The 22,210-nt window shown below is 47.1% G+C and overlaps 1 protein-coding gene across 6 annotated transcripts in view; it reads right to left on the bottom strand.

Annotated features, from left to right (window-relative positions):
• Window positions 1–22,210, bottom strand: part of STXBP5L (syntaxin binding protein 5 like) — an 815,959-nt gene that overhangs the window by 113,358 nt on the left and 680,391 nt on the right. For all 6 annotated transcript variants that reach the window (XR_004539193.1, XM_033941651.1, XM_033941652.1 and 3 more), the window contains one exon: window positions 356–595. Coding sequence is in view for 5 of the 6 variants with exons in the window: in XM_033941651.1 (XP_033797542.1) it covers window positions 356–595 (240 nt within the window). In the remaining variant the exon portion in view is untranslated. The remainder of the gene's footprint in view (window positions 1–355; window positions 596–22,210) is intronic.

Raw genomic sequence — 22,210 nt, 5'->3', positions numbered from 1 at the left:
GATGGCGGGGACCGTGCAATCTTGATTGCCTCACTGCGGGGACAAGTCCATTCACCGCTCCACGGGGCGGTGAATGGCCTTGTCCCCGTCCCGCAGAGGCCACTATTTTTTGTTCCCCGTTTCGACGAGTTACCCGCGACTAAACGCGGCTAGCCGTGGGTAACCACCACCGTGTCATTCTCTAGTACACCACTCTATGCAAGATACCCAAATATCTCATTGAAACCCTGATGCAATTATGCCACTAACATTGAGAGTGTAACTACCCCCTCCATGCATGTTCTCTGCAGTTCCACCTATACCAAGATATTGTATACAACAGAATTTATTTAGGTTATAGAAAAAGAGGTCTTACCACTGGGAGACACCATGACGGGTTCAGAGTACCTTTGCTCCTCTATGGAAGGTAGGTTAAGGGAAACAATTAACACCATACCAAGGCTTGTTCCAACCCACAGGCATGGTGAAATAAGTGAATCATTCTTCTGTGCAAAAGATTCCACGAAGTGCAGAGCTGTAATAGCTTCCTTGGTCTCTTTATCAATGCTGGATACACTAGAACTTCGAGAACGACTGAAAGTATTTTCTCTGCTTTCTGTAAAAACATAAAATATAAAACATACACACAACAAAAGGTCTGGGGCATTAATATGCAGCTTTAATGAGAACTTTATAGTCTGTACTGTGCATTTCAAAAGTAGGTATGACAACTAATTCTGCTTCCTATTTTTATCATCATTTTCCTTAAGCAGTTTTCTAATTGATAACAGGATTGCTAGCAAGAGTGTTGTGAAATCACTCTTGTACACTAGATTCTATTGGACTATATTAGCTGAATATCATGATATCACATGGAAAGCATGATTCAGTTGAAACCCATTCTGTGAGAGAATCTGTAAAACTGTTACAAATATAGGCCCCCTTTTATGAAGTCATGTTAGGCTTTTTTCTTGCTGGCCATGGTGGTATTAGCTCCAATGCTCATAGGAATTTCAAAAATCATTATTTTAAATGATCAAAAGATGAATTCTATTTTTGCCTATGCTTTAGAAATATTTATATCATTTATATGCCACTTGAGCCAAAGCAGCTTGCAAATATAAATTAACTTACAATTCCACACATTCCCTGCAGATTTAATAGTGAAAAGTATGTAGAAATGTACAGTTTAAACTGTATAGAATGAATATTGTTTTTTCCCTTTATTAATACACGTCCGGGGTGGGATATGTTAAGTTATGTTTTCTTAGGTTTAAAATACTACTGAGGGTATATGGAGAGGAGATATTTTATTTGTATTAATTTTTGATGGAATATTAAGTGATGTTTAAATGTCAAGTGATTGTATTTTATATTGCACTTATTGAAAGATTTAAAAATTAATAAAGAATTTTGAAAAAAAAAAAAGAAATGAACAGTTCTTTAGTCTTATATTATCAAAAAGCTGATTGGTTGGTGAAAAAAAGAGATTATGTACTTACCCTGGTAAGCTCTTTTCCAATAGATGAGACATTCTAAACACTACAGTTATTTTCCCACTAGTCTTATAGCCCGTTACATTAACGGGTGCTAGAATATATGTGTGTGTGTCTGTCTTTATTTCTTTCTCTCTCTCCTTCTGTATTTCTGTCTTTCTTTTTCCTCGGCTGTCCACCCATTCTCCCTTCCTTTTACCTTCCCTGTGTCCACTACCATTCCTTCACTGCTCCCCTTATCCAGCAGCAGCCCTTCTCCCTTTTTTTAATCTCTCCCCTGTCCAGCAGCACCTCTTTCCTGTCCCCCTGTCCAGCAGTAGGCCTCCCTTCCTTTTTCTCTCCCCCCCCGTCTCTTCCCCTGTCCATCAGCACCTCTTTCCTGCTCCCTCATCCAGCAGTAGGCCTCCCTTCCTTTTTCTTCCCCCTAGCACCTCTTTCCTGCTCCCCCATCCAGTAGTAGGCCTCCTTTCCTTTTTCTTCCCCCTAGCACCTCTTTCCTGCTCCCCCGTCCAGCAGTAGAAACATAGAAGATGACGGCAGAAAAGGGCCATAGCCCAACAAGTCTGCCCACTCTAATGACCTACCCCCCTTGATTTTACCTCCCTAGAGAACCCACGTGTGTATCCCATTTCCTTTTAAAATCTGGCACACTGCTGGCCACAATCACCTGAAGCGGAAGTTCATTCCAATGATCAACCACCCTTTCGGTGAAGAAATACTTCCTGGTGTCGCCATGAAATTTCCCACTCCTGATTTTCAGCAGATGCCATCTTGTGGCCGAGGGCCCTTTAAGAAAGAAGATATCTTCCACCTCGATACAGCCCGTGATATATTTAAATATCTCTATCATGTCTCCTCTCTCTCTACGTCCCTCGAGCGAGTATAGCTGCAATTTAATCAGCCTTTCCTCATACGGGAGATCTTTGAGTCCCGAGACCATCCTGGTGGCCATTCGTTGTACCGACTCAACTCTCAGCACATCTTTTTGGTAATGTGGTCTCCAGAATTGTACACAATATTCCAGATGAGGTCTCACCATGGATCTGTACAACGGCATTATGACTTCGGGCTTCCGGCTGACAAAACTTCTACGGATACAACCCATCATTTGTCTTGCCTTCGATGAAGCCTTCTCCACTTGATTGGCAGTTTTCATGTCTTCGCTAATGATCACCCCCAAATCACGTTCTGCCTTAGTCCTAGCCAAGGTTTCACCATTTAGTGTGTAAGTTCTGCACGGATTTCTGCTGCCAAGGTGAATGACTATACATTTTTTAGCATTGAAGCTTAGCTGCCAAGTCGAGGGCCACTGTTCCAATAGAAGTAGGTCCTGCGTCATACTGTCGGGCAAAGTGCTCTTACTTACTATATTGCATAGTTTGGCGTCATCGGCGAATAATGTGATTTTACCTTGAAGCCCCTGAGTCAGATCTCCTACGAATATGTTGAAAAGGATCGGACCCAAGACCAAGCCCTGCGACACTCCACTGGTCACCTCCGACGTTTTGGAAGGGGTACCATTTACCACCACTCTCTGAAGTCTACCGCTTAGCCAATCATTGGCCCATGCAATCAATGTTTCTCCCAGACCCATAGATTTCATCTTGCTCAATAATTTGCGGTGTGGGATGCTATCAAAAGCTTTACTGAAGTCTAAGTACACGACGTCGAGGGACTCCCCCACATCCAGCTTCTTTGTTACCCAGTCAATAAATCCATGTTGGCGGGGATCCCGTAGAGTCTCCTCATCCAGGATCATATCTAATTTATGCTTAATTAGTGCTTCCATGAGTTTACTCATGTTATGCCCTTATGCCCAGGGGGTAAATGGACTCAGTATAATACGTGACCTCAGCATATTACTGACATGTTCAGCATATTACTTACTGACATGTTCAGAATATTAATGATATGTATCCTAAAGTCTGCTTACCTGAACTCCTGACCTTAGTGTTACCTTGACCACACCAAAAGGATAGTAAAGACAGATGGCCTCTGTAACACCTTCTTGATAGCATCAAAGAGACAATAGATCCTGACCTATTTGACCTCCTTGCCGCTCAAATAACATCAGTAAGGACAGACCTGGGTGTTATCAAAACAGAGAACAAAAGAGCAAGACCAGTCCCTGCAACACCTCATTAACGCCAGATGGGACCTGAATGTTATCCAAACAAAGGAACTGGCCAGGGGGGTAACTGAAATTCAGCATGCTACCGACATGAATCCACAAGTCTGTTTATCTGACATTTTGACCTCTTTGACCTGAATGTTGCCCAAACAACTTCAAAGGGACCGACCTGGAGTGTGCCTGAATCAAAGGACGCTGTTACTGCAGGACCAGCTGTTTAACTCAGCAGCTTATAAGGACGGAATTCTGCTCCTAGAATCCAGAATCCATGACGGTTGGCCACGTCTCACGGGACAGTCCTTTGGTCTTTCCATCTATCTATTGTAGGGGTTCCCAATAGTGAGGATGGGGTCTGGGGTCAAGGTGAGGATAATTTATATTTAATTCTTATATGTGTATAATAAAGTGTTATTGTTTATGCTTTATATTGTCTGGGTGCTTTCCTGAGTGTTACTGATCATTCCACCTGTATGAAATTAGTGGCAGAAAAAATTGGTACCAGAAGTGGGGTAATCATGTGGTCAGGAAAGTTACCTAGAAAACAAGGGGTGGAGGAGCAGGCTCCCAATTCCTCCATTCCAAATGGGAATGAAATTATGGGAAAATTAATGACCACTGAGTGGTCTGTAGAAGCAGGATTGTGTGAATCCTGTACTTTTGGAAGTGGGGATCCACATGAATTATGTGCCTCCTTACAAAAGGTGAAAATCTCAAAAGGAGAAGAGCAAGAAGTAATTTCTAGACAAGGAAGGATGATTTTGTCAGACTGGAGGAATTTGCATGAAGCTAAACAGGAATTACAATTGAAATCAGGAGAGCTGGAAAAGAATAGGTGTAATCAACTGCATGCCTTTGGAATGCTGCAATGTCAGAATAAGTTGTTAATAGGTAAGGCCGTGCGATATGCACGATATAAATACAAAAAACAGAGGCGGAAAGTGAGTTACAGAAAAGTTAAAATCTTAAATTATCATCTGCCGGATAATTGGAATCCAAACAAATGGGATGGGGAAATTTGTGATTCAAATGCTAATAACAGTGAGGAGGATATATGTATTGAAGGAAAGCAGGCAGAAAGTTCAGAAGCAAAGCCAGTGAGGAGACGAAGATTACAGGGAAATTTACAGACAGGAGAAAATCTAACTAAAAATGATGTTAGGGAAGACTTTACTCAGCAAGAAGTCATGGATACGATGGCACGCTTTACACAGCAGCCTGGGGAACCACTAATACCATGGGTAATTCGGGTACAGGAGATGGGCGCAGCAGGGATTATGTGGGATGCCACAGATGCCCCTAAATTTGTTCAAATTAGTCAAGAAATAGCAGTACAAAATGCGTTATGGGAGGATCCTTATCCTGCAAAAAATGCCCAATGGTCTTTATTAGAGATAATTAGTAGGGGTGTCACGAGGCGATATCCACTTGAATCTGATTGGCCCTCAAATGATAAGATTTGGTATACATTAAAAGATGCTCAAATGAGAATTAAGGAGGAGTCTATGAAGGCAGCCTTAGTAATAGGTCACGCACAGGTAAAAATAACTTTGTTGATCAATCAAATAGACAGGACTATTTTGGAAGCCTTAGAAGCGGTCCGACAGTTAGGAGATCGGGGGGACTGGGGACCTCAAAATACTTTTGATAAAAAGAGAACAGGACAATCCAATTCAAACAGGGCTAAGCGGGTGTCTCGGAGGAATATGTTTTTGGCATTAATAAAAGATGGTGTAAAGAGGGAAGAAATAGATGGAGAAGATACAGGGACATTATGGGGAATGTACAAAAGTAGAGAACAAAGGAGAGAGGGAGGATATTTTGGTGCCAACGGCCCCCCTGAGGAAATTGCTTCCATTCTTTATCCTGATTTAAAAGGGTGGAAGTGTTGGGAGGATCAATAATGTGAATGCCGAGTCTCAGTGTTTGCCTGGACCAAATTAGAACAGCGTCCGCAGGTAGAGATAAATATCTAGTAGAAATCTGGGGAGCAAAAGGTACAAGCTGTAGTGGACACTGGGGTGTAGGAATATAAATATCAGGATTGGGGGGAAAATTATACCAAACAGAAAAAAAAAATAATAATAATTTTTACAAATTTTAAAATTGGACAATTACCACTTTGGGATTAATCTATGGGATTCCTTGCCAGATATCCAAAAAGGGTTAACATGACAGGATTAATCTATGGGATTCCTTGCCAGATATCCAAAAAGGGTTAACATGACAGCTTTCCGATGGAATCTATAGTTTTGGTAAATTGCCAGACATTCCTATGAGATCAGTAGTGATGGAGAAACCAATAGTAGTACTGATCGTCACAAAAATTATACTATTCCTATAGTGGAACAATGTCCAGAACCATTTACATCCACTTGGCAAGGGAGGCAATATACATATACCAGACTACCACAAAAAATACTTACAGATGCCGAGAGGTGATAGAGAAAGCTAAACTGTAGAAATATTGCTAAGTGACCTTTATAATGTATAAAGTTTTGTTAGATAGTATAAGGAAGTTGCACTCCAAGTAATTTTGCAAAAGTGTCTTTTACCTAAAACACTAATATTGTGAACCACTGTACATGCACGTAAACCTCTCTTGTATATTTTATAGATTAAAAATTCCCTGCGTGCATTCTCTTACGATTGTGTGACAGAGCTTTGAAATGGAAGAAAATAGAAAAGAAGACCAATAAAACTATATAGAGCAATTAACTTAAATTTCTATCTCTCTTTTTTTTAGAAGCTTATTATCTAAGACATGGTCCGGAGAACCAATTTCACTGTGCCACATTTAAAATACTTCCAGCAATGTGACCTGATAGTGGGAATCCAATGGATACCACATTTGTTTGTGACTCTTTTGATTAATAGTGTGCTTATTTACAGATTAAATTCAACCCTGAATCATTACTGATGGAAGAAAGCATGCCGGAGCTCTGTGTTTGTCTGTTTCTGTTATGTGTTGTCTGTTCTAGCTTATGGGGTACCCTAACATTGCACATTGGCCATTTCCAGAGTTTATTCCACCCCTTCTATTAGTCCAAATGGTACCATATCCCTTTCCAAAAAAGATTCCCCCACATACCAGAAAGTATCTTATGAAAACCATGCTCACAATGATTTTATGCTATGGCTCACAGGTAATAGAGGCCATCAGCGTGCCAGATTTTGGGAATAAAGGGGACGCCCATGTGGGATCCCTACGGGGGTCAGGGCAAAGGGTCTATAGAGTGGGCAGACTTGATGGGCCTTGGCCCTTTTCTGCCGTCATCTTACTATGTTTCTATGTTTCTATACAGCCCAATGATAATTTAGTTAGGGGTTATATTATAAAAGGATATCTGAAGAGAAATAATTAGAAAGCTTTATACCTGGTAAAATGGTGTTCATTGGTATTTGATATTTGCTAAATAAAATTTAAAAAAATGGTCTCTCTTTATTTAACTTACCAGGTATAAACAGTGCAGTGCACATCTCTGACATAAGTTATTTTGTTATCACATTCTGTACGTGTGTATGGTCTCTCTTAAATGACATAATAATTATGTCCTGAACATAAAAAGGTATATTTTCAGAATGTCCTACAGAATACCTTTAAGTACATTAGTGTTGTTTCTCTTATCTCACACAAAGACTACCTTACACACAAGTATTGTGTCAAATGTTATCACATTCTGTACGTGTGTATGGTCTCTCTTAAATGACATAATAATTATGTCCAGAACATAAAAAGGTGTATTTTCTGAATGTCCTACAGAATACCTTTAAGTGCATTAGTGTTGTTTCTCTTATCTCACACAAATACTACCTTACACACAAGTATTGTGTCACATGTTATCACCTTCTGTACATAAAGTGGTTTTTCTCCTTTTTCTCTTATACTCTCTTTTACCACTAGGGGGGTTTAATGTAATTAAAGCATTGAAGATAAACAATCATGAGGAAATATTTTCCTTGAAAAATCACGTACTGGGAAATGTTATTACATATAGACTTTCATCCTTTTGTGATAAAATTGGTCAGCTCTGCTCTCTCATTCTGATAATTTGGCTAACATGCTGGGTTAAGAGAAAATTTCACCAGAGCGAGAAGATGAAGACGCAACCAGACATACAGTGCCGTGCCATGAGGCTGTTATGTGGCACCAACTGGGGAATAGAAGTGAGCCCATATCCTGCCACTTCACATTAGGGCTGGTCTCTGGAGGTGGTGCCTGAAAATTACATGAGTGAAGGCATGTGAGTGGCATAGCAAGCCTATTGAAACCGGAGCATAGCCAGACCCTAACCAAAGATGCTAAGAAAAACGGGATACCAGATAACTGCGGTGATCGATGGTGAATATGAAGCTACCCTAAATGTATGCCATGAGTAAGAGCACAAATATAATATTAATAAGATTATTAATTTTCATGATTCCCAATACGTGATACTTTCAAGTGAAAGGCCTAATTAGCAAGAAATATTAGGGAATGCAAGAACACCAGGTTTAGCACATAAGGAAATAAATTATGAAGGGAAAATTAATTTTCCCATTTTACCTTTGCTTAAAAGTAGAATAGATACTATTGTTTCTGAAATACTGGCTGGCAAAGAAGCATATTTTGACTCCAGAGTAGCAGATGTATTTAGAAGGGAAGGTGAATGGGTGACAAATACTGTACATAATTATGAACTAACGCTACGATATGATCAGTTAATGTTACATGTCGTTAATGATATCACAAAGAATTAACTTTATCGCATTGATTTAAAAACCACATCACATTCTGTACCCTTAGATAGAAAATGGTGTAAATTTTGAAATGAAACAATGTGTCTTTAGTACTGTTGAACTTGTGCTTCCTGCTAGTCAAGCTCCCTTTTCAGTATGTTTACAGAATGTTAATGTGTTGCAGTGAGCAACTGAATTTTGAAATAATAACTTGCATTCTGTGGCAGATCATATTGAAGCTACCACTGCACTCCATGAGTGGGAGGCTATTACTAGAGGCAGTGATATGGCATAAAAGGTGTTTACTCTATAATTTTGTTTAGATATCCTTATGTTATACAAACGATTGTGTATACAAACAGACACCCTCTCCCTTTATTAGGAGGACTTTTTATGAGAGCAGACTTAAGGATCCAAGGGTGGAATGTTATGCCCTTATGCCCAGGGGGTAAATGGACTCAGTATAATACGTGACCTCAGCATATTACTGACATGTTCAGCATATTACTTACTGACATGTTCAGAATATTAATGATATGTATCCTAAAGTCTGCTTACCTGAACTCCTGACCTTAGTGTTACCTTGACCACACCAAAAGGATAGTAAAGACAGATGGCCTCTGTAACACCTTCTTGATAGCATCAAAGAGACAATAGATCCTGACCTATTTGACCTCCTTGCCGCTCAAATAACATCAGTAAGGACAGACCTGGGTGTTATCAAAACAGAGAACAAAAGAGCAAGACCAGTCCCTGCAACACCTCATTAACACCAGATGGGACCTGAATGTTATCCAAACAAAGGAACTGGCCAGGGGGGTAACTGAAATTCAGCATGCTACCGACATGAATCCACAAGTCTGTTTATCTGACATTTTGACCTCTTTGACCTGAATGTTGCCCAAACAACTTCAAAGGGACCGACCTGGAGTGTGCCTGAATCAAAGGACGCTGTTACTGCAGGACCAGCTGTTTAACTCAGCAGCTTATAAGGACGGAATTCTGCTCCTAGAATCCAGAATCCATGACGGTTGGCCACGTCTCACGGGACAGTCCTTTGGTCTTTCCATCTATCTATTGTAGGGGTTCCCAATAGTGAGGATGGGGTCTGGGGTCAAGGTGAGGATAATTTATATTTAATTCTTATATGTGTATAATAAAGTGTTATTGTTTATGCTTTATATTGTCTGGGTGCTTTCCTGAGTGTTACTGATCATTCCACCTGTATGAAATTAGTGGCAGAACAACTCACTATGGAGGTGAGACTCACTGGCCTGTAATTCGCAGCCTCTGTCCTGCAGCTCTTTTTGTGGAGTGGGATGACATTAGCTGTTTTCCAGTCCAAGGGGACTCTTCCTGTACTCAAGGAAAGATTGAAGAGCACAGATAACAGCTCTGCCAGGATATCACACAACTCTCTAAGCACCCTGGGTTGTATATTGTCCGGCCCCATGGCTTTGTTCACTTTGAATCTTGGTAGTTCACAGTAGACGCTGCTGGGTGTAAACTCGAAATTCCAAAATGGGTCTTCCGAGCTTTGCTTTGTTTGCAGCTGTGGACCGGGCCCTGATGCCTCACAGGTAAAGACTGAGCAGAAGTATTCATTTAGTAATTCGGCTTTATCGGAATCCGATTCTGCATAATTCCCGTCTGCTTTCCTGAGGCGTACTATCCCATCTGTGTTTCTTTTTCTATCACTGATGTACCTAAAGAAGGATTTATCCCCCTTCTTAATGTCCTTTGCTAGATTCTCTTCTATACGAAGCTTGGCCCCTCTGACTGCCATTTGGACAGCTTTAGACCTGGCCAGATAGCAATGTTACTTACCGTAACAGTTGTTATCCAGGGACAGCAGGCAGCTATTCTCACTAGTGGGTGATGTCATCCGACAGAGCCCCGACACGGACATCTTGAAAGCATGTCTTGCTTGAAGAAACTTAGAAGTTTCGAGATGCCCGCACCGCGCATGCGCCAGTGCCTTCCCGCCCGATGTACCGGGCGTGTCTCCTCAGTTCAGGTAGCTAGCCTGAGAAGCCAACCCAGGGGAGGTGGGTGGGACGTGAGAATAGCTGCCTGCTGTCCCTGGATAACAACTGTTACGGTAAGTAACATTGCTTTATCCCAGGACAAGCAGGCAGGTATTCTCACTAGTGGGTGACCTCCAAGCTAACCCCAATGGGATGGTGGGAGAGTTGGCAATTTCAAGAGAATAAATTTTGTAACACTGTGTGGCCAAACTGTCCATCCCGTCTGGAAAAAGTGTCCAGACAATAATGAGAGGTGAATGTATGAACCGAGGACCAAGTGGCAGCCTTACAAATCTCCTCAATCGGTGTCGATCTGAGGAAGGCTACAGAGGCTGCCATTGCTCTGACCTTATGGGCTGTGACCTTACAGGGAAGGGATAATCCAGCCTGGGCATAGCAGGAAGAGATACAAGCCGCCATCCAGTTAGAGATGGTACGCTTCGATACAGGTCGTCCCAACTTGTTTGGATCAAAGGAGACGAAAAGTTGAGGAGCAGTTCTGTGAGGCTTTGTGCGATCCAAGTAGAAAGCTAAAGCACGTTTACAATCCAGAGTGTGCAAAGCAGCTTCCCCAGGATGAGAATGAGGCTTTGGAAAGAACACTGGAAGCACGATGGATTGGTTGATGTGAAATTCAGAGACCACTTTAGGCAGGAATTTCGGATGAGTACGAAGAACCACCTTGTCATGATGGAATACAGTGAACGGTGGATCCGCCACTAGGGCCTGAAGCTCACTGACGCGGCGAGCAGACGTGAGGGCCACCAGAAAAACCACCTTCCAGGTGAGATACTTAAGTGGAGCCTTGTTGAGAGGTTCAAACGGAGGCTTCATGAGATGAGACAGGACAACATTGAGATCCCAAACCACAGGAGGAGGTTTGATAGGAGGGTTGACATGGAAAAGCCCTTTCATAAATTTGGAAACCACAGGATGAGCAGACAAAGGTTTCCCCTGGAGAGGCTGATGGAAAGCCGCAATAGCACTCAGGTGGACTCGTATGGAGGTAGACTTGAGACCAGACTGAGATAGGTGTAGAAGGTAGTCCAATACAGAAGAAAGGGAAGCTCGCTGAGGTTCCGTGGCATTGGAAATACACCAGGAAGAGAATCTAGTCCATTTTTGGGAGTAGCATTGTCGAGTAGCAGGCTTCCTGGAAGCCTCCAAGACCTCCCTCACTGCTTGAGAAAACTGGTGAGGAGTTATGTTGAAAGGAACCAAGCTGTCAGGTGGAGGGACTGCAGATTGGGATGAAGTAGTGAACCTTGATGTTGAGTGAGTAGTGAAGGAAACACTGGAAGAAGTATGGGCTCCCTGCTGCTGAGTTGAAGTAGAAGGGAGAACCAAGGTTGTCTGGGCCACCGAGGAGCAATTAGAATCATGGTGGCATGGTCTGATCTCAACTTGACCAGAGTCTTCTGAATAAGAGGAAAAGGAGGAAACGCATATAGGAAGCGATTCCCCCAACCCAGCAGAAAAGCGTCTGCCTCGAGGCGGAGAGGAGTGTAGATCCTGGAGCAAAACTGAGGCAGCTTGAAGTTGTGGGGGGCTGCAAAGAGGTCTATCTGAGGTGTCCCCCACTGTGCAAATATCTGATGAAGGGGTTTGGAATTGAGCGTCCATTCGTGAGGTTGGAGAAGACGACTCAATTTGTCTGCCAAGACATTGTCCTTCCCCTGAATGTAGACAGCCCTGAGGAAGGTGTTGTGGCGGACCGCCCAATCCCAGACTCGAAGAGCTTCCTGGCAGAGGGAGGCCGAGCCCGTGCCCCCTTGCTTGTTTACATAGTACATGGCGACCTGATTGTCGGTGCGAATCAGGACCACCATGTCGTGAAGCAGATGTTGGAAAGCCTGAAGAGCATTGAAGATGGCTCTGAGCTCCAGAAGATTGATTTGATGGAGTCGTTCCGCACTGGTCCAGAACCCCTGAGTGCGAAGACCATCCAGATGAGCTCCCCATGCATAGTTCGATGAATCGGTCGTGAGAACTTTCTGGTGGGGAGGAGAGTGAAACAGCAAACCTCTGGATAGATTCGAAGAGGTCATCCACCAGAGAAGAGACTGCCGTAGAGCAGGAGTGACTACAATGTGGCGGGACAACGGGTCGGACACCTGAGTCCACTGAGATGCCAAGGTCCATTGAGGAATTCTGAGATGTAGTCTGGCAAAAGGCGTCACATGAACTGTGGATGCCATGTGACCCAAGAGGACCATCATGTGTCTCGCTGAGATGGACGGGCGAGAAACATAGAAACATAGAAAGATGACGGCAGAAAAGGGCCAAGGCCCATCAAGTCTGCCCACTATAGACCCTCCCCTTAAGATTTGCTAGTGTTTTGCCCTGACCCTCTTAGGGATCCCACATGGGCGTCCCATTTATTCTTAAAATCTGGCACGCTGCTTGCCTCGATCACCTGCACTGGAAGCCCGTTCCACCGATCAATCACTCGCTCCGTGAAGAAATACTTCCTGGTGTCGCCGTGAAATTTTCCGCCCCTGAGTTTGAGCGGGTGCCCTCTTGTGGTTGAGGGGCCTCTAAGAAGGAAGATGTCATCTTCCACTTCTATACGTCCGGTGACGTATTTAAACGTCTCAATCATGTCTCCCCTCTCCCTGCGCTCCTCTAGAGTGTAGAGCTGCAAATTGTCTAGTCTTGCTTCGTACGGGAGACCTTTAAGCCCTGAGACCATTCTGGTGGCCATTCTTTGGACCGACTCGACCCTCTGCACGTCTTTGCGGTAGTGTGGCTTCCAGAATTGCACGCAGTATTCCAGATGAGGTCTCACCATGGCCCTGTACAATGGCATAATGACAGCAGGCTTTCTGCTGACAAAACTTCTACGGATGCAACCCAGCATCTGCCTTGCCTTTGAGGAAGCCTTCTCCACCTGATTGGCAGATTTCATGTCTGCACTAATGATTACTCCCAAATCTCGTTCCGCTGAAGTCCTGGTCAAAGTCTCCCCGTTCAAGATATAAGTTCTGCACGGGTTTCTGTTACCTAGGTGCATGACCTTACATTTTCCAGCATTGAAGCCCAGCTGCCAGGTTGAGGACCAGCATTCCAATGTGCGCAGGTCCTGCGCCATACTATCTTGTAAATTGTCCTCGCTTACCATATTACATAGTTTGGCGTCGTCGGCGAATAATGTTACTTTACCTTGAAGCCCTTGAGTCAGATCTCCTATGAATATGTTGAAGAGGAGCGGACCCAAGACCGAGCCCTGAGGCACCCCGCTGGTCACCTCCGATGTCCCAGAGAAAGTACCGTTAACCATCACCCTCTGACGTCTGCCACTCAGCCAATCTCTGACCCATGCCGTCAGAGTCTCTCCCAACCCCATTGATTTCATCTTGTTTAACAGTCTGCGGTGTGGGACGCTGTCAAAAGCTTTACTGAAGTCCAGGTACACTATGTCCAGTGAATCTCCTTCATCCAGTCTTTTTGTTACCCAGTCAAAGAAGCTGATGAGGTTTGATTGGCAGGACCTACCCTTGGTGAATCCATGTTGATTGGGGTCCCGTAGATTCCCTTCGTTCAAGACCGTGTCCAACTGGCGTTTGATCAGTGTTTCCATGATTTTGCATACTATTGATGTCAGACTCACCGGTCTGTAATTTGCAGCCTCTGTCTTGCAACCCTTTTTGTGTAGAGGAACGACGTTAGCTGTTTTCCAGTCCAAGGGGACTGTCCCTGTACTCAGTGAGAGATTGAATAGTACGGCTAACGGTTCTGCCAGGACATCACCTAACTCCCTAAGCACCGATTGGCAGAGTAGAAGAAGAGCATCCAGGCGCTGAGGAGGAAGGAACGCTCGAAGTTGAATGGTATCCAGGACCGCCCCGATGAAGGGGAGAGTCTGGGTGGGCTGAAGATGTGACTTGGGAAAGTTGATCTCGAAGCCCAAGTGCTGCAGGAAACAAATTGTAGTCAAGGTCGCCGAAATGACCTCTGGGGCCGACGGGGCCTTGATGAGCCAGTCGTCGAGGTATGGAAACACCTGGAGACCCATGTTCCGGAGTGCAGCGGCCACCACCACCAGACACTTCGTGAAGACTCTGGGCGAAGAGGAAAGGCCGAATGGAAGCACTCGATACTGCAGATGTAGATGTCCCACCCGAAATCTGAGGAACTTGCGGGAGGCCGGATGAATCGGGATGTGAGTGTAGGCCTCCTTGAGGTCCAGAGAGCATAACCAATCGTTCTGCTCGAGGAGGGGATAAAGAGAGGCAAGGGTCAGCATACAGAACCGCTCCTTGACCAAAAACTTGTTGAGGACTCGAAGGTCCAAAATGGGCCGCAGATCGCCCGTCTTCTTCGGAACTAGGAAATACCTGGAGTAAAACCCTTGGTTTTGCTGATCTAACGGGACCGGCTCGACGGCCCGAAGCCGAAGCAAAGCCTGAGCCTCCCGGAGAAGAAGAGCGGTCTGCGTTAAGTTGGAAGGATACTCTCTTGGAGGGTGGTCCGGGGGGACCCGTTGGAAATGAAGAGAGTATCCCTCTCTTACGATGGTAAGGACCCAAAGGTCTGTGGTGATTGACTCCCATCGATGACAAAAATGATGGAGACGACCCCCTATGGGAAAAACAGGGGAAGACAGAACGTCGGTTATGCTCCCTGGAAGAGAGTCAAAAAGGCTGAGTAGCCTTGGGTGCAGCCGGCATCTGAGGCTTCTGCTGAGTCTTTTGCGGAGGCTGTCTCTTCGCAGGCTGTCTCGCAGGAGGAGTCTGCCTTGGTTGATAACGCCGCTGGTAAATTTGAGGCGGTCTAGATGGACGAGACTGCTGAGGCTTCGGTTTAGGACGTAGAATAGACTGAAAAGACTTTTCATGGTCCGACAGCTTTTTAGTAACAGTTTCGATGGACTCATCAAAAAGATCCGCTCCTGCACAAGGTACATTTGCAAGTCTGTCTTGGAGGTTCGGATCCATATCGATGGTTCGAAGTAGAGAATGACACGGTGAAAAAATTGGTCCCCGTCACCGCCCCGTCCCCGTCTCACCATCCCCGTCACCGCCCCGTCCCCATCTCACCAACCCCGTCACCGCCCCGTCCCCGTCTCACCATCCTCTTCACCGCCCCGTCACCGCCACTGCCATCCCATTCACCGCCCCGTCACCGCCACTGCAATCCCATTCACTTTTCTTTATTTACGTATAAAGGAAACATTCTTTAAAACTTTAAAACTTAGTTAAATATTAGTTAATAACTATACAAAAACAAAACACGCAGAGAAAAAATTAATTAATAAAAATTCTCAAAACTGACACATTTTGATCACTAAATTTAAAATAGTTATTTTTCATACAGTTTTTCAATCACTAATCTTCCACCACCCCTGGGGCTAGCAATGCAAAAACAAACACGACATGTACTTTAAATGCTGCTACGGCTGCAAGTCTCCCCTCCTCCCAGCGATCACGGCAGGAGGGCACCCAACCCCTCATATAGACCCCCCCAACGGCCCTCCCGACAATCGCAGCAGAAGGGTACCCAACCCCTCCTGCCGGTCCTCCCAATGGCCTCCCCTAAGATCGCCGGCAGGAGGGTACCCAACCCCTCCTGCTGGACCCCCCCCAACGAACCCTCCCACCCCGGAACCCCCTTAGTCTTACTTTTCAAGTTGGACCGGACAGCTCCTCGCTCGTCTGGCCAGCAGGCCTGCCTCCGTCCAAATGAGGCGGGCCCGCCCCTACCCTCCCCTCCCCTGCCTCCCAATGGCCTCCCCTAAGATCGCCGGCAGGAGGGTACCCAACCCCTCCTGCTGGACCCCCCCCCAACGAACCCTCCCACCCCGGAACCCCCTTAGTCTTACTTTTCAAGTTGGACCGGACAGCTCCTCGCTCGTCTGGCCAGCAGGCCTGCCTCCGTCCAAATGAGGCGGGCCCGCCCCTACCCTGCCCAACCCACAGGATCCTAGGGCCTGATTGGTCTAGGCACCTAAAGCCACTCCCGCTATAGGAGGGGCCTTAGGTGCTTGGGCCAATCAGGCCCTAGGATCCTGTGGGTTAGGCAGGGGAGGGGAGGGGCGGGCCCGCCTCATTTGGACGGAGGCAGGCCTGCTGGCCAGACGAGCGAGGAGCTGTCCGGTCCAACTTGAAAAGTAAGACTAAGGGGGTTCCGGGGTGGGAGGGTTCGTTGAGGGGGGGTCCAGCAGGAGGGGTTGGGTACCCTCCTGCCGGCGATCTTAGGGGAGGCCATTGGGAGGCAGGGGAGGGGAGGGGCGGGCCCGCCTCATTTGGACGGAGGCAGGCCTGCTGGCCAGACGAGCGAGGAGCTGTCCGGTCCAACTTGAAAAGTAAGACTAAGGGGGTTCCGGGGTGGGAGGGTTCGTTGGGGGGGGGGTCCAGCAGGAGGGGTTGGGTACCCTCCTGCCGGCGATCTTAGGGGAGGCCATTGGGAGGCAGGGGAGGGGAGGGGCGGGCCCGCCTCATTTGGACGGAGGCAGGCCTGCTGGCCAGACGAGCGAGGAGCGGTGAAACACAGGTAAATAGCGGTTCCTAGAAGGGGGTACATTGGCCCGCGGGGACAAACCTGTTCACCGTTTCCGCGGTCGGTGAATGGCCTTGTCCCCGTCACCGCAGCGACTGCTAGTTTTCTTCCCCGTTTTCGGCGGTGACCCGCGGCTTAAATGCGGTGGCCGCGGGTAAACCGTCACCGTGTCATTCTCTAGTTCGAAGCCATGCCAGAAGACGCATGGCAACCGAACATGCCGCAGCTCGAGCCGAGAGCTCAAAGGCATCGTAGGAGGATTGCATCAGTTGAAGGCGTAATTGGGACAGGGTCGCCACCACCTCTTCAAACTGGAAACGAGCCTGAGCATCGATGAAAGGAATGAACTTGCGGAGCACCGGCAAGAAAAAATCCAAGTATGAAGAGAAGAAAAAATTGTAGTTGAGTACTCGAGTCGCCATCATCGAGTTCTGATAGATACGTCTACCAAACTTATCCATCGTTCTCCCCTCTCTGCCCGGAGGCACGGAAGCATAGACCTGGGAGGGATGAGAACGTTTGAGAGAGGACTCGACTAGAAGGGATTGATGAGAAAGTTGAGCTCCCTCAAACCCCTTGTGGTGAACGATGCGGTATCGAGCATCCAGTTTACTGGGGACTGCAGGTAAGGAATACGGTGTCTCAAAACAGCGCATGAAAGTCTGGTCCAGCAGCTTGTGCAGAGGAAGCCGAAGTGTCTCCGCTGGAGGGTGAGGTAAATGCATGGTGTCCAAATACTCTTTAGAATATTTGGACCCAGTGTCCAAAGTCACATCCAAGTCATCCGCCATCTGTCGGAGAAAGGATGAGAAAGACAGTTGGTCCGCCAAGGCCGGCCGACGAGACGGGCTAGAAGACGTGGAAGCCTCCGGGTCCAGGGAGAGCTGAGATCGGCAGGGAGAATAGGAGGTAGATGGTTCCTCATACTCTTGCCCCTCCGGCTGGGACAAATCCGACGAGGAGTATCCCAAACGCTGCATCTTCTTCTGCGGAGACACCTCCGAATGACGTGAGGAGTGCCGAGAAGAGTGCCGAGATCGATGCCCCTCCCGGTGACGGGACGGAGAACGAGATCTTCTATGCATCGATTGGTCCTTTGAAGCCTCAAAGGAATGGATAGGGCTCGATGCAGTGGATCGTAGAGGTGGCAGAGATGCGGATTCACGCAGCGCCACCCATGTCTGGTATGGAGTGCGGAAGAACTCCTCCTGCGATGCAGTATGCCCAGGACTACGATTATCATGAGCCGCCCTAGCACCCTGTTGGCGTGGAGGTGTGATGGGCTCCAAAGGTGGCATCTCAGGAAGGGAAGCCCTCCTGGATGATTCCGCCGCCCTCCGCCGATCCCCCTCGTCGAGTAGAGAAATCGAACGATGAGGAGGAGGGGGAGGGGGCGGACCGCCCTCTGAAACCGAGGTCGGAAGCTCACCGTGAATGTTGGCGATAAGCCGGGGTCCCATAGTGCGCATAAGCTCGACAAACTGAGCTTCTAGCAGGGAACGAAGCGAAGCCGATATGGAGGGATCCGCACCGAAAGGGGGTCCTCCAGTATGGTCTTCGCGTTCCTTCGTGGCCAAGTGCTTCTGCTTGCTAGCTTTAGGCACTTTGATGACCACAGGAGGGACAGTGGAAGGCGGTACCTGAACCGAGGAGACGGAAGCAGGCGCCGATGCTGAACTCGATGCTGAAGCCGGTGCGAACGATGCGGGCTTCACGATGCTCGATGCAGGAGTCGTCGATGCAGGTTTCGAACGGACCGGCGAAACCTCAACAACCGCAGTAGCAGAGATGTCCTTAGCAGTGTCCATCTTGAACATCGACTCCCAGAGCAAGCAGCGCCGCTTAAACGAGCGCGCAGTGAGCGTGGAACAAGGCCGGCACGATTTCGGAACGTGTTCCGGACCAAGACACTGAAGGCAGCGTCGGTGTGGGTCCGTCAGCGAAATTGCACGCTGGCACTTGCTGCACTTTTTAAAACCGGTGATTGGTCGGGACATAGGCCGGAAAATCGACGCTGCAAGGTCGAAGCCGCTAGGCCGCAGCCACGAGGCCGGCCCGGCCGAACCGCCGGAAGAAATAATTTAAAAATTTTTTTTTTTTTTTGAGAAAAATAAAGTAAAATTGAAATAAAATCAAAGAAATAAACAGAAACGCGGGTAATTAGAAGGCAAAAAACTGAATTTCAGTCAGCACAGAATGAAGTACAAACTTCTCAGCTCCGCGGAAAGAAAAGAACTGAGGAGACACGCCCGGTACATCGGGCGGGAAGGCACTGGCGCATGCGCGGTGCGGGCATCTCGAAACTTCTAAGTTTCTTCAAGCAAGACATGCTTTCAAGATGTCCGTGTCGGGGCTCTGTCGGATGACATCACCCACTAGTGAGAATACCTGCCTGCTTGTCCTGGGATAAAGTTTTCTTTTGCCTCTCCTTTTCCTGACTGCTTGTAAGAAATAAATGCTTTTTTCTTCTTTTTAACGAGGTCCGAGATTTCTGTTGTGAACCACTGGGGTCTATTATTTCTCCGTCGTTTGCTTACTGTTTTTATATAGCGTTTTGTTGCTTCGTGTAGGGTAGATTTCAGGGTTGACCACATAGCCTCTACATTATTGATTTCAGCTTGGTCATGCAGTGCCCGACGGACGAAATCTCCCATGCGTTTGAAGTCAGTGCCCCGAAAGTTGAGGACCTTTGTTGTCATGTTTGATCTAGTGAAACCTTTCCTGAGGTTGAACCATACCATGTTGTGGTCGCTGGAGGCGACCCTTTCTTTTTCTACCCCCCGTCTCTTCCCCTGTCCATCAGCACCCCTTACCTCGGGTCTGCCCTCCGCCGACAGCCGCCTCAAGCCGCCTACAGCCACCGACAGCCACGGCGGCAGACAGCCTCAGCCCCGCCCGAAGCTGACATCCACCTTGGGAGAGAGAGATGCGTGGAAGCGCGCATGCGCACTCCTATCTGCGGGGACCTACAGCGCACGGAAAACGGGAGCACGCAGGTAAGAATGCACATGTGCGGCTTAGGCTTTTATTATATTCGATACTCATATGCTCTGCAGAAGGAATCCACTCTGGATTTTTCACTCTGCCTCTGTATTACCATATATAATCTAATATAAACCGGGATTTTGGGGCCAAAAAATTGGCCCAAAAATGGAGGCCCTGGTTTATATTCGGGTCAATGTCCCCTCCCAGAATTTTTTAAGGCCTCCGCAGCCAGGCTCTGCCCCATCCTTCTCCCTGCCCTATCTTCCTACCTCTGCCGATCTGGTGGAGATACAGTGGGCAGGAGCAAGCTTTCTAAACTCCTGCCCCGCTGCTAACCGGCTGCACGGGTACACTTAGTCCATCTCAGCGGCATGAGCAACAGCGTGATTTGGCGCTGAGCAGTCCTTACTGGCTCTGATTTGGCAATTTGGCACTGAGCAGCTTCCTCCCCTCCCCTGTCAGGCTCTGCACTCTCCCTCCCAGGCTCTGCCCTATCTTCCTACCTTTGCCGATCTGGTGAAGGTGCAGCGGGTCCTCTGTCAATTGTTGGTGGAGGTGCAGCGGGCAGGAGCAAGCTTTCTGAACTCCTGCCCCGCTGCTAACCGGCTGCGTGGATCCACTTAGTCCATCTCACCGGCATGAGCAGCAGTGCGATTTGGCGCTGAGCAGCTTCCTTACTGGCTCCTGCGAATTCTCGCGAGAATTTGCAGGAGCCAGTAAGGAAGCCGCTCAGTACCGAGAAGCAGCGCTAAATCGCACTGCTACTCGTGCCGCTGATTTGGACTAAGTGGATCTGCACAGCCGGTTAGCAGTGGGGCAGGAGTTCAGAAAGCTTGCTCCTGCCTGCTGCACCTCCACCAACGATCGGCAGAGGACCCACTGCACCTCCACCAGATCGGCAAAGGTAGGAAGATAGGGCAGAGCCTGGGAGGGAGAGTGCAGAGCCTGACAGGGGAGGGGAGGATAGAAGGGTGCTGGGTGCAGAGCCTGACAGGGGAGGGGAGAATGGAAGGATGCTGGGTGCAGAGCCTAACAGGGGAGGGGAAGAAGGAAGAGGGCTGGGTGCAGAGCCTGACGGGGCAGGACACTTGAATATTAAGCTGCCCAACATATTCGAGTCAACCATTTTTCCTCCTTTTGGGGGAAAAGGGGGTCTCGACTTATATTCGGATCAACTTATATTCAAGTATATACAGTACTTCACTGATTGGTTTAGTGCCCTCTACAGTAAGTACACAAGCACCGAGATGTACCCACATATGTGAAATAGAAGCACCTGTAATAACAGGCTAAACAAAGTGTTCTGCTGAAAGGAATTAAACAGTAGCATTAACCGCCAACACAGGCTCTAAAGGAGTGCAGCACAATTCAAAAGGAACATATATACAAATTATTCCCAACCCTCAAGGGCTGAGTGACCTCCAAGAAGCAGCATAGAGAAGCATAAACAGACAAACTGTAAACAGGCGCAGAAAGGACAGGGCGGAATGTCTCACCTATCTACTGGAAAAGAGCTTACCAGGGTAAGTACATAATTTCTTTTTCCAGTGCAATAGGTGAGACATTCTAGATAACAGGAACGTAAAAAAGCAGTCCCCTCAAAGACCGAGGACCCAAAGGCCGAGTCCTGCTTTGCAGCAACATCCACTCTGTAAAAAGTGACCAACATGGGAAGAGGACACCATGTTGCAACCCCGCAAATCTACTCAGGAGGGACAGATTTAGCTTTGATCCACGAAGAAGCCACACTCCTGGTAGAAAACGCCTTGATGGAAATAGGGGACTGTTTCACAGAAAGAATGTAGGGTGATGAAATGGCCCTATGGATCCATTGGAAATCGTGGCCTTAGAAGTGGGAACACCCGCTTAATTGAATAAGTCAGCACACACAGATGGTCAGAGAGGTGAAACTCATTAGTGACCTCCAATAACACAGAAGAACCCTGCGTATGACTAGTTTCTTCAACAAGCAGTCCTGAGTTGAGGAACCTGTTGGCAGAAAGGCAGGCAAACACACTACCCAATGAACATGAATAGCCGAAACAATGGCATAGAGTAGGGGTGGGCAATTCTGGTCCTCAAGAGCCACATGCAAGTCAGGTTTTCAGGATATCCATAATAAAAATGCATGAGATAGATTTGCATCTCAAGGAAGAAGTGCATGCAGATCCATCTCATACATATTCATTGTGGATATTCTGAAAACCTGACCTGCCTATGACTCTCAAGGACTGGAATTGCCCACTCCTGGCCTAGAGTATCAAAACCAACAGAGAAGCATCTGCAAGAAGGTCAAAGGGAGCCTAGATAAAGGTAGACTGCACCAGGCTAAAGCCAGAGGCAGGGATAGGATGGACAACCAGCCATCTGACACGATG

The sequence above is a fragment of the Geotrypetes seraphini genome, chromosome 4, assembly GCF_902459505.1.
Source record: "Geotrypetes seraphini chromosome 4, aGeoSer1.1, whole genome shotgun sequence".
Taxonomy (NCBI): Eukaryota; Metazoa; Chordata; class Amphibia; order Gymnophiona; family Dermophiidae; genus Geotrypetes; species Geotrypetes seraphini.
This window is presented reverse-complemented; position numbering and strand designations above follow the sequence as displayed.